Raw genomic sequence first — 13529 nt, 5'->3', positions numbered from 1 at the left:
ACACACACACACACATACAACAACAAAAAAGATATGGCGAGAGAGAGGGGGTGGTGGTGGGGAGGGAGAGACCGACAGAGACAGAGAGAAACAGAGCAGAGACAAACTGGTAGGAACGGAGATAGATTTGCAAAGCAAGAAGGGAGACAGAGACAGATTGATAAGAACGGAGAGAGAGAGAGAGAGAGAGAGAGAGAGAGAGAGAGAGAGAGAGCGTGTGTGTGTGTGTGTGTGTGAGTGCGCGTGTGATTGTGTTTATATCTGAGTGTGTGCGTATACACGCGCGTGCGTGTACGGATGTGTATCATAGAATGTGGAAGAACAGATACGGACGGCTGATAGAGAGACAGCGAGAGCGAGAGAGAGAGAGCGAGAGAGAGAGAGAGAGAGAGAGAGAGGGGTCTATGTAATAATTTGATGTTCGATTGCGTGCGTGTACATATGTGCGCACGTATGTGAGCGTGCTCTGTTTTCCTTAGTTCAACAGCGTGCGTGTGCAAATATCAATCTTCTGTGAACATATTTGTGTCAACAATTTTCACAAAGTATGGCTCAAGAAAAAGAGAAACGAAAAGAAGTACTGTTTGAGACATTGCGTTTAATGCATCCATGAAATGGCTCGAGGTAAACCGGGATGAAACTGCGCGTATGCAAGGACATGTTAGCAGTTGCTGTGCCGCATCCACTCATTTAACGTGTCGTGATGTGATGTCTTGATAACTTTCCACTTCTTCATTTCCTTCACTCTGTGGAGAGTCACTGGGAAGCCGCACAGGAGAAACCGCATATACAAAACCAATTTTAAGAAGAAAAAAAAAAAGCGAGAAATTAGATCACCAATTTAGAAATAACTTCACTGGCTCCCTGTTTCGAAGCCAGTTAAAAAAAAACAAAAAAACTTGTTTCGAGGGTTCGCTTCCACCGAATGTCTGCTTCACTTTGCACGCACGTACCCTCTCTTCGTTCTTTCAATGTAAACGCTCTTGACACCTCCAGAACATATCATGAAGACAGTTCAGGTACCATGGCTTTAGTTTCACAGCACCGAAACTCAGAGACCTCTTGTTCCCCAGTCCTCGTGGCACTCGTCTTCAGATCTCAGCTGACAAGTTCAACAACTTTTATTTTGCCAAGCATTCCCTTTAGTTGTGTGGATGTGAGTGTATTCGTAGGGGACGGGCGCCTGTGTTTGTTTTTTTTTTTTTGTGTGTGTGTGTGTGTGGGTTGGGGGGGGGGGGGGGGTTAGGGGGAAGAGGGGAGGGTCTGTAGACGTGTGTGTGTGTGTGTGTTGTTAGTGAGAACTGCAGGAAATGTGTGAAGGGGACAAATAGTGCACTGAGATTTGGATACAGAAGATAATGCACTCTGGAAAAAGGTTTATTATCACCATAATTAAATACAGGAAGAGAGAAAGACAGACAGACAGACAATCAGACAGACTGGCGGGCAGACACAGAAAGGTAGGGTGAGGGAGTACAGGAACAAATCAATACCAATTAAATCATTCTCAGGTGCACGCACGCACATCTAAATTAAACATCTGTTTCCCCAAAACAGGCGTTGAATCTGAAGCACCTAGAAAGCCACAGAGAAAGAGAGGACATCACACACACACACACACGCACACACGCACGCACGCACACACACAAACGCGCGCGCGCGCGTGCACACACACACATACATATATATACACACACATACAACAACAAAAAAGATGTGGCGAGAGAGAGGAGGCGGTGGTGGGGAGGGAGAGACCGACAGACAGAGAAACACAGAGCAGAAACAGACTGGTAGGAACGGAGATAGATTTGCAAAGCAAGAAGGGAGACAGAGACAGATTGATAGGAACGGATAGAGAATTGTAAAGAGAGAGAGGGACAATGACAGCGACAGATTGATGAAACGGAGAGAAAATTGTAAAGAAAGAAAAGAAAAGAAAGAGACAGAAGTCAATACCAATCATCATCAGGCACACGCATGCACGCACGACGCTAATTCACCCATCTATCTCAAAATACGTAGCAAAGAAAAGGGGAAACAGAGTGAGAGAAAGAAACCGAGACATTGAAAGATGAATAAGAACAAAGACAGCAGTAAAATGACACTAATTAAAAGGCAGCGAAAAGAAAAGAACACGAACCAAACTTCAGTACTAATCACCACCATCACCTGCACACACGCACAACGCCACACCACACATCTGTCACTCAAAACATCGACAGCGAGAGACAAAGAGAGACAGATACAGGAAAACAAAGACAGCAGTGAACACAAAGAAATGGAAGGGCAAGGCAAGGGAGAGAACACAAAACAGACTACAATACCAATCACCACCGTCTCCTTGTGGATTGGTGTTGGTGTGACACTGCAGCAGATGGTTTGAACTGTTGGGCTGTGTACTGAGGGTGTGGGTGAAGGGGAGGTGAAAAGGGGTTAAGGTTAAAGGTTAACAGTATATGGTGGAGCCCAATCCTTTACCTCCACCGTTCAAACTTTCCGCGAACGCAGCACTTCACACTTGAATGGAGTAAGAAATGTCCAAGTCAACGTGCCTTTCCCATGGACTCAAACACTATGCCAAAACGTGGCATCGACCTTTCTAAGGAGATCGAGAAGAGAATACGTGCACACATCCCCAGAACGATTATTTAGAATTTGAAAACAAAGCGACGGTAGCAATAGCCGAGTGGTTAAAGCGTTGGAGTTTCAATCTGAGGGTCCCGGGTTCGAATCTCCGTAACGGCGCCTGGTGGGTAAGGGGTGGAGATTTTACGTTGATGATCCTGTAATCTACACCAGTGTTCGGTGGGTTATGGAAACAAGAACATATGCAGCATGCACAACCCCGGGATCGGAGTATGGCTACCTACATGGCGGGGTAAAACGGTCATACACGTAAAAGCCCGCTCGTGTATGTACGAATGAACGGGGGAGTTGCAGCCCACGAACATAGAAGAAGAAGAAAACAAAGCCAGCCACCTCTGAAGTAAAGCGGTTTAGTCAGTTGGAAGACGTGTGGCGCGAATACGATGTATGACGTGGGACTTAGGACACAGTTCGCACTTTGCAGGACGCCACCCTTGCTGTTGCCCAACGGGTTGTTAAAAGGACGTGGAGCTTCCTTGTGTCTCGGACTGACGGCTGGCAGGACAGATTGACGGTTACTATGACTGACAGGGGCAGTCTGATGTGGGAGACGCTCGTTCCAGTCTTAGCTCATTTCTGGTTAATTGTCGCCAGGGAAACGGGGCAGGAGACAGCTCCATGTCAGTCAGACATGTGGGAAACGGGGCAGGAGACAGCTCATGTCAGTCAGACATGTGGGAAACGGGGCAGGAGACAGCTCCATGTCAGTCAGACATGTGGGAAACGGGGCAGGAGACAGCTCATGTCAGTCAGACATTTGGGAAACGGGGCAGGAGACAGCTCATGTCAGTCAGACATTTGGGAAACGGGGCAGGAGACAGCTCCATGTCAGTCAGACATGTGGGAAACGGGGCAGGAGACAGCTCCATGTCAGTCAGACATGTGGGAAACGGGGCAGGAGACAGCTCCATGTCAGTAAGACATTTGGGAAACGGGGCAGGAGACAGCTCCATGTCAGTAAGACATTTGGGAAACGGGGCAGGAGACAGCTCATGTCAGTCAGACATGTGGGAAACGGGGCAGGAGACAGCTCATGTCAGTCAGACATGTGGGAAACGGGGCAGGAGACAGCTCCATGTCAGTCAGACATGTGGGAAACGGGACAAGAAAAATCCACATCGGTAAGACTTCATGGAAATGGGAAAAGAAAACTTACCATAATACAAACATGTCATGGAAATACGGACACATTGTACATGCATATACGCCCCCAAACTGAGTCCAGCTGCCTTAAAGGCTGGGAAAAACGGTCAAAAGGCGGGAGCTGCAGCCCGTTATCGCAGAGGAAGAACAAGCAAGGAACTGAGAAGGAAACTTTCCGTGTCGCTGACACAACAAACATGTGAAGACGATAAACCGAGGGCTTGTGTGCAGCATGCACTTAGCGCACGTAAAAGAACCCACGGCAACAAAAGAGTTGTTCCTGGCAATGTTCTGTAGAAAATCCACTTCGATAACAAAAACAAACAAACAAAAACAAAAACACAAAAAACTGCACGCAGGAAAAAATACAAAAAACGGGTGGCGCTGTAGTGTAGCGACGCGCTCTCCCTGGGGAGAGCAGCCCGAATTTCACACAGAGAAATCTGTTGTGATAAAAAGAAACACAAATACATATACAAGACATGGCGGACAGGGGTCGCCGGGGCAGTCTTCACGTCGCTGTAAGTTTAGAGAAACACGACAGGAGAGGGGGAGGAGGAGGAGGAGGGGGCATGGGGCGGGGGGGGGGGGGGGGGGGGGGGGGGGGGGGCAAGCCGCGTCATTGACAGACCAGACAAAGGGGAGAAGCAGTAATGTAGACCCCTGAAACGTTCTTTAGGACGGGGTGGTTTACAGATTAAAGAAAAACTACCACCTCGCTTCCTGGCCCCCACCCTCCCCGCCAAACCCCCCCTCCGGCCCTCCAAATCAGTGTGTTCACACACATCTAACATCGCCTGGAGGAACTCGTTGCCAGCACGATGCATCCCAAGACAACCCCGCCCATCTCGCACGCGTTTGTGTGTGTGTGTGACAGCCCTGAATAGTGTGGAAAAACACGTCCATCTGTCAGCCTGAGCCCACTGATATTGTTTCGCCCGGGGACGGGCTTTGGGGGACTGCCGCGGGCAGTTTGGGCAAAGACCCTAATACAGTGCTTGGGGTGACTGTGTCGTAAGTTTTCGCCGATAATGTCGGTGTCGTTTCCCCGTTAGCACACCCTTCACTTTTTCTTTCTTCACCTTTTTAAAGCTCGTGTGTACTGGGTTGATGGTTCTCTTGTTGGTGGATTTAGTTGTTGTTGTAAACATTTTTATATATAATTTTGTTGTTGGTGGTGATGGTGGTGGTGGTGATGGTGGTTTGTTGTTGGTCGTTCCTTGGGTGTGTGTTGAGCATTTGATCTGTAGGTTTCGTGCATTGTTTATTCAAGTTTTCACATGTTCGTTATGTATATTCACATGTTTATTGTGTATATTCACATGTTTGCATATTCACATGTTCGTTGTGTATATTCACATGTTCGTTGTGTATATTCACATGTTTGTTGTGTATATTCACATGTTTGTTATGTATATTCACATGTATGTGTATATTCACATGTTTGTTGTATATATATATATATATATATATATATATATATATATAAACAAAACACCACACGCAAGCCCTCACAGACAGACATAGGGGAGCAGAGGGGGGGGGGGGGGGGGGAGAGAGGGGCAGACAGAGAGAAACATACACAAAGACATGGACACTCAGCGGGAGGACACACACACACACACACACACACACACACACACACACACAAAAACCCGTCTCACCTGTGCATCAGTCTCAGAGGCAGTGACGGACGAAGCAGCAGCAGCAACAGCAGCAGTAACTACATCGTCATCCCCACCAGCAGTGGCAGCACAGGAAGAGAAGGAAGAGGAGGAGGAGGGCAGTAACCGCGCGCGGTCATCCATAGTAACTGGACAGTGACCCTCCGTGGGGGTGTAGCTGCCAGACATGGCTGCGTCCTCCCGCCGACCGACCCCTGGCCTGCCTTGCTACGGTTTCTTTTTTTTTTAATGAATGGTAATTTGTATTATGTTAACTGACCACTGTCAACGAACGATGACGCAGAATCCGCTTGGAACTGAGGACGCCATGATAATCGCTCCGCTGCCAGACTGGCCAGTCAGCTGATGTGTGTTGATGCTGGGAGTGGTGACTGCAAGGCGGTGTCTGAATGGCTGTGACAAAAACTGCCTTGTGATAACCGGTGGATGCTTTCTGCTTACTATTGATGATGGCTTTGATGTGGATAAGACTTTCTATCTCTTTTTTTCCTTTTTGTTCCTTCTCCCCTCTTTCTTTTCTAAGTTTTCTCCGTTCTTCATTGAATATAGATTCTCCAACGTTGTGTCCTGTGTGTGTTAAAAACCATACAGATCCTGTTTCTTGCAAATGTTTGAGTAAGTCAATGAATGCGTTGTCAGCATGCGTTCCTATAAGATGTACGTAGCTAAAAAAAAAAAAAAGAAACCAAATGCTGTTCTCAGTTACAGACAAGCTGTATTTCATCCCCTACCATTTTACATCTTGTCCTGTAACCAGATTGCACTGAGCCCAGATGTGAGCTTGCAGTATCTAAGACGTGTGTCTTTTCCAAAACAGAACAACTGTCAAGCCTTTGTCCTGTGAACAGACAGCAAAAGATAGCCCCGTGGAGTCTTCAGCCCGGTAGACAGTGAAGCGAACTCAATAATGAAGTTCCCTGCCGGGAAACCAGTGAAGCCTGCAGATCAACAGAGCCTGGGTGAATTCTCAGTGCTTAACGAAGCGTGCAGTCAGACCAGCTGATTTGATTGAACACACTGTCCTCAGCTGAAGCCTGGAAGACTCAGGGAGGTAGGTCAATATACGCCTTCTCTTCACGCTGCCTGTCTTCAGTGTGTCGCCACGGACACAGCAGCTGACTGCACCGCCCGCCGAAGAGTGGCAGTAGTCAGTGGTGTCTGTTCGGATGTCGATGCTGCAGTCCTCTTCACGTTGATGGAGGATGTTCACTCAATCTGAAATCACACACACACACACACACATGAAAGAACGCCACGGATACAAACACGCACGCATGAACACGCGCGCGTGCACATTCACTCACACCCATTCCCGCACACACACACACACACACACACAGATATATATATATATATATATATATATATATATCTGTGTGTGTGTGTGTGTGTGTGTGTGTGTGTGTGTGTGTATTACCTTTCTTTTTGATTTGGGCATCATGCCGTATTTTTCTCGGGTTCTCACTTACTCAGAAAATGTCGATGGCGATATCAGAAACGTTCAGTTTGGGTAATGATGATGACGATGGCATTATTATTATTAGCAGTAGTAGTAATTTTGCTATCATAATCATCATTATCATTATTTTTGAAGTTATTGTAGTAGTCGTTATCGTCGTCGTAATAGTAGGAGCATTTCATCCACGGACTTTTTTTTCACACAAACGAATGGTGATGACATGGACTTGTAAAACTTTCAGGACAGCGAGTCCAAAATCGGGAAGGCGGCCTTTAACAGCTGTTCAAAAAAGTTTTATATATATATAACCCTAAAGCTGTTTACGCACGCAATCCGATCTTTGTCATAAATATCGAGTTAATTGACCTGACGTGTTCTAATCTCCCCTGCACGCAAAGGGACCCTCAAGAAGGCAGACATAAAAGGATCGTTTTCGTGACATTTGAAAATATTCACGGCTTTTTGTTGTTATCTTTATATAGTTTTTATTTTTTGCCTGTGTAATTACATTCGTCTGGACCCTTTGAACATTAACTGAATAAGACAGAGCAAGGAAAATAAAGATAATAATCATGATAATGACTACAGCAACAGAGGTAGCAAAAAAACGTCAAACAGAAACAAGCCCAACAATGATACTGTGTAGTGTAAAAACTCATTCTTCCTCGAACGCGCGTGGGTGATGTGGTGTGTGTGTGTGTGTGTGTGTGTGTGTGTGTGTGGGTGTGTGTGTGATATTGAGGCTGCTTATGTAATCATGTGTGGGTATGAACGCGCACGTGTGAATGCACCTAAGCACACGTATAAGCATGCTGCAAGAGCCACGAAGATGTCTAAGGCGAGGGTGGGGAGGGATCCCCTTCTATAACGACGCAGGGGAGATATATATAATGTTGGTGTGAGACTGTACATCAAATCCCACACTCTGCACGCCTTTTATAAAATGACCTGGCGTCAACCAGGCCCCGAACATCCAGACACCTGCGGAGTTGGCAAGGAAATGTGATCAGTCTCTGAACAAAGGCACATCCGTGAACTGAATGAAGCTCGACTGTGTGGTCCCTTATGTCTTCCCCAGTAGCGTTTGTCCTGCTGCACATCAAGTCTCTCTCTCTCTCTCTCTCTCTCTGTTCATGATCAATGGCATATTGTTTATTTGTTCACATTTCCCTTCAAAAGGGGCCACAGAAAATAACACTGGAGTCTGTACATGACTACACTCCACTATATTTATTGTCATAAAACCCAAAAGGATTAACAGACACAACAAAAGAACAAAATGAACAAATAAATTGTTGTCCAAGACGCATGCATTGAAATACATATTAGTCAAATGTTTGTTTTTAAAATCATCGCATTGGAATGAGTCAGTTGGTTTCAGGTTATTGTCCTGTATCGACTTTCAAAATCCATCTCAGCAAAAACAACGACGGAAAAACCCAACCATTCTGAACACTACTGAATGATTGTACATGATATGAATGGCCGTACAATGTTCGAGATAGCGATCAGTTTGAGTTTCATGGGCAATTAGTGTCTATAATAACTGTTTATAGTTTTCGAATGGTTGTTCTCACTGCCCCTGTAATGGGAGGCCATGACCTTTATTGAACAAATCCATATCCACCTTTCTTTCTCTCTCTCTCTTTTTCCAGTGGCAATGGTCGCTGAGAACACTGAAATATACATGTGTCGCGTGCTGAGCTCATCTTCTGTGTGTGCGTGTGTGTGTGTGCACTCAGTTCATCTCTCTCTCTCTCTCTCTTTCTACTAGTAATGAACCCTACTCACACCGAAATAAACGTCAATCACGCTCGTGCTTGCTGACTACGTACAGCTGAATCCTTGTTTCTTTCCAGCAGTACTTAACCCTATTCACACAAATATTAACGTGAATCGCGCGTGCTTGCTGAGTACGTAGCTGAATCCCCCACACCCCCACCTCCCTCTCTGGTAGCATGGCTCCTGTCCACGTTGGAATAAACATGAATCACATGCTCAGCTCATCTGGTAAAAAAGTGCTCTTGAAAACTAGTCTTCCACGTTCTACTTCACAACTAAAACACAACATCCGATGTTGAAAAAAACAACAACAAAAAAACAACAACAAAAAAACACAAAAAAAACACCACCACAACAACAAAGAAGCAAAACAAACAAACAAAAAACAACAACTATGAAATGAAAGTTTTTCTTATGAACATTTCTGCTTCTTCTTGTCTTTTTTTTTTCTTATTAAGAAACGTACTTTAGCTTTGGCTGAAAACCCCATCAGTGTTTCCAAAGCCTGTCTTTCAGACCTTGCTGGAACATTCCTCTTTAAGATGCCTTCTATTTTTTAAGGCACCATCGATTTTGTTTATATTTTACTTTGATAAATGAACCACATCCACCGCTTTTCACCCAAAGCGCCAAGTGACGTCACTGTTGTCCCGGCATGTCCACACGTGCACTTCTGCTGTGCGCTCTATTCAGGTTCTCCAGTGTTGGTTACTTGTGTTTCTGCTGTGCGCTCTATTCAGGTTCCCCAGTGTTGGTTACTTGTGTTTCTGCTGTGCGCTCTATTCAGGTTCCCCAGTGTTGGTTACTTGTGTTTCTGCTGTGCGCTCTATTCAGGTTCTCCAGTGTTGGTTACTTGTGTTTCTGCTGTGCACTCTATTCAGGTTCCCCAGTGTTGGTTACTTGTGTTTCTGCTGTGCGCTCTATTCAGGTTCCCCAGTGTTGGTTACTTGTGTTTCTGCTGTGCGCTCTATTCAGGTTACCCAGTGTTGGTTACTTGTGTTTCTGCTGTGCGCTCTATTCAGGTTACCCAGTGTTGGTTACTTGTGTTTCTGCTGTGCGCTCTATTCAGGTTCTCCAGTGTTGGTTACTTGTGTTTTACGTCGACCACAGGTTGACATGGTCGTTGGGAACAGCCAACCCCGGAAATGGAAGTGCTTAGTTACATTCAGGTTTTACGTCGGCAGCCGCCTCGGGTGATATAACCGACGGAGACAATCAGCTCAGGAACCTGGGGAGAAGGGGACATCCTGACACATGACTGACACCACCACCAGGACACTGTTCAGACGGGCAGCGACAAGGCCAACGTTTACGTCGGGTGTCTGTGGTTGGAACTCACGTCATGCTGACTGCGAGCTGGCCGCTGAACCAGCTGAGAGAGAGGGACTCTCCGGGTAAGTGTTCAAGGTTAAAGATCCCATCGCCTTTCACGGCCATCGGGGCAGTGAAATCAATTCCACTGTGTCTGGGGCTCGGCACAGGAAGGCAGTGAATTAATATCCACTGTGTCTGGGGCTCGGCACAGGAAGGCAGTGAATTAATATCCACTGTGTCTGGGGCTCGGCACAGGAAGGCAGTGAACTAATAATTATCATCTGTGTCTGGGGCTCGGCACAGGAAGGCAGTGAATTCATATCCACTGTGTCTGGGGCTCGGCACAGGAAGGCAGTGAATTAATATCCACTGTGTCTAGGGCTCGGCACAGGAAGGCAGTGAATTAATATCCACTGTGTCTGGGGCTCGGCACAGGAAGGCAGTGAATTCATATCCACTGTGTCTAGGGCTCGGCACAGGAAGGCAGTGAATTAATATCCACTGTGTCTGGGGCTCGGCACAGGAAGGAAGTGACTTAATATCCACTGTGTCAAGGGCTCGGCACAGGAAGGCAGTGAATCCACATCCACTGTGTCTGGGGCTCGGCAAGGGAAGGAAGTGACTTAATATCCACTGTGTCTAGGGCTCGGCACAGGAAGGCAGTGAATTAATATCCACTGTGTCTGGGGCTCGGCACAGGAAGGCAGTGAATCCACATCCACTGTGTCAAGGGCTCGGCACAGGAAGGCAGTGAATTCATATCCAATGTGTTCGGGGCTCGGCACAGGAAGGCAGTGAAATCATATCCACTGTGTCTAGCGCTCAGCATAGGAAGGCAGTGAATTCATATCCACTGTGTCTAGGGCTCGGCACAGGAAGGTAGTGAAATCACATCCACTGTGTCCAGGGCTGTGTCTAGGAATCGGCACAGGAAGGTAGTGAAATCATATCCACTGTGTCTAGGGCTCGGCACAGGAAGGTAGTGAAATCATATCCACTGTGTCTAGGGCTCGGCACAGGAAGGTAGTGAAACCATATCCACTGTGTCTAGGGCTCAATCCTCTCCTTCCGCCACTTTAACTTCTCCAGATGAAGTCAGGTACCTATTCATACCTACGTGGGGTGATGAAAATTGAGTTATTTGTATTTGTATTACTCATTTTGTCACAACAGATTTCTCTGTGTGAAATTCGGTCTGCTCTCCCCATGGAGAGCGCGTCGTTACACTGACAGCGCCACCTTTTGTTTGTTTGTTTTTATACTTCCTGCCTGCAATTTGTTTGTTTTCCTATCGAAGTGGATTTTTCTACATAATTTTGCCAGGGACAACCCTTTTGTCGCCGTGGGCTCTTTTACGTGCGCTAAATGCATGCTGCACACGGGACCTCGGTTTATCGTCTCGTTCGAATGACTAGCGTCAAGATCACCACTCAGGGTCTAGTGGAAGGGGGGGAGGGGAATATTTGCGACTGCCGGTGTGAATCGAACCAGTGTGCTCAGATTCTCTTGCTTCCAAAGCGGACTCGTTACCACTCGGCCAACACTCCACAAAGGTAAGCACCTTTCCCAGGTATACAGCACCATGTCGAAACAGGGGCCTCGAACCCTGATCACTGGTGAACACTGGATCACAAGTCCAACACATGACTGATTCTGCCACGGCGTCTAAAAGGTGGTTCTAATGTCAGGTAAATATACGTGTGCAGCTGTGATTGTGGTGCCAGACCCGGTGCCAGAGTGGTGGTGGAAACATGTGCGGAAAACATGTACACCCCTGGTGGTGACGTTCACTCCCCACGAGTCTATAAACGGCAACAGACCTTTGGTTGTGTTGTGGTTGAGTCAACAAATGTTTTTTTTTAAACTTCTTCTTCCTTGACATCTTCCCGGGCAGTTTTTCAGTTCCTGAAGTCAATGACTATTCTGAACTTGCTTTAAGTGGACTGAACGAGAAGTGGGTGAACTGGGCTTTTTATAATTATTTTCTTGACGTACTTGAATTGATCTTTTAACATTAGTTGGGTTTCTCTTTGACTGGCTTCAGGAACTAACGGGCAGTCAGACATGAAATGGTCTCTGTGCCGTCAGCTGAGCTGTAAACATGGTTTGATTATCATGACTAGTTCTTTTTTCCTTGTTATTTTCCTTGTGCAACTTGCGCACTATTCTGTTCTCATTTTCGTCTCTTGGAATCGAAAGATACACCCCCTTCTTTTTTCTTCTTCATGTAACGTTTCACTAAACATAATAATAATAATAATTTAGAAAAAACGAAACAACGAAGAAACTGATTTTTACAACAAAAAGATGCATTTAAAAAAAATACATATCGCCTACAACGAGAATCCTTTCAGAACCAGCTGCCGTGGCGAAGTGGTTATCGTCGCGGACTGAAGGCTTTGAGGGCGCGGGTTCGATTCCCAGCGGAGGTGTTCGATCATTAATAAGGTGGCTACCAATCAGTTGACTTGCTGTACCTTGGATAGGTTGATTTTTTTTTTGCCAGAAAATGTCGATTTATTCGTACCTCGAATAAGTCGAGTTAATTCAGAAAAGGTCGACTTATCCATACGTTGGATAAGTCGAACCTTGGAAAAGTCGACCTTTTTGTGTGGTCTCACGGGGTCAGCTTATCGACGGACAACTGCACGCTACATGACTCTTGTTGACTCTAAAAAACGGCTGGCGAGTTGTGCATGCTGTAGCTTGCCTGACAAATAACAGTTTTCCCTTTTTGTTCAATGTCTGCGTGGCTGACGACAGCTGTCGGTACTGTTCATGAACGCCAACTAAAATCGATAACGTTTTGCTAGTTACGAACGCTCGTAATGCATGGCTCCCGTGTTCTTCCTTGTAAAAAAAACAACAACAAAAAAACAAAAACAAAAAAAACCCTGCTTCGGTTTTCTCACTTGTAACGAATAATATTCAAGGTGGCAATGACAGCAGCAATTATATACCGATCTCCAAACACTGAGCTGAATAATTATATACATACATGCATACATTATATATATACATACATACATTATATATGTGTATATATAATTTGCTGACTTACATTCATAATTTGCTGACTTACATTCATCATCTTTCCCAAACATACCAGTTAATAAATCAGTGAACGGATTCAATAGGAACTTTTATTTACATGTTTACTTTTCGAATTCAACGCCAGGCAAACTCAGCGCTCAGCCGCTGATAGAACCAGGCCCTGGCTGTAAGCACCTCCTCAAAGACAATCGTGACCCATGCACATGAAAGAAGAAATGTCGTCTTCAAACTGCTGTTTGCTAACCAACACACTAACAAATTGACATGTTATATGACCGCGTTCAGCAATCATACAGACAGTACAGGCACAAGTGGTGTGAGGTAAAACAAACCGTCTGCTTCACTCACAAAGGTAAATACAACATTTATATCAACAAAGGATACTGCTGAACTTGTCAGTTGGTGCCCGTGCAGATGTTCACAGAGTTCAAGATCCCATTGTCAGA

At 45.8% G+C, this 13529-nt stretch overlaps 1 protein-coding gene across 1 annotated transcript in view; it reads right to left on the bottom strand.

Moving 5' to 3' along the window:
• LOC143287303 (uncharacterized) overlaps nt 1-13529 on the bottom strand; it is a 61854-nt gene that overhangs the window by 45372 nt on the left and 2953 nt on the right. The window contains exon 2 of the mRNA XM_076595251.1: nt 5454-6689. Coding sequence (XP_076451366.1) covers nt 5454-5642 — 189 coding nt within the window. The 5' untranslated portion in view covers nt 5643-6689. The remainder of the gene's footprint in view (nt 1-5453; nt 6690-13529) is intronic.

The sequence above is a fragment of the Babylonia areolata genome, chromosome 11 (genome assembly GCF_041734735.1).
Source record: "Babylonia areolata isolate BAREFJ2019XMU chromosome 11, ASM4173473v1, whole genome shotgun sequence".
Lineage (NCBI taxonomy): Eukaryota > Metazoa > Mollusca > Gastropoda > Neogastropoda > Buccinidae > Babylonia > Babylonia areolata.
The sequence above is the reverse complement of the archived record's forward strand: the minus strand, read 5'-3'. Positions and strand labels throughout refer to the sequence as shown.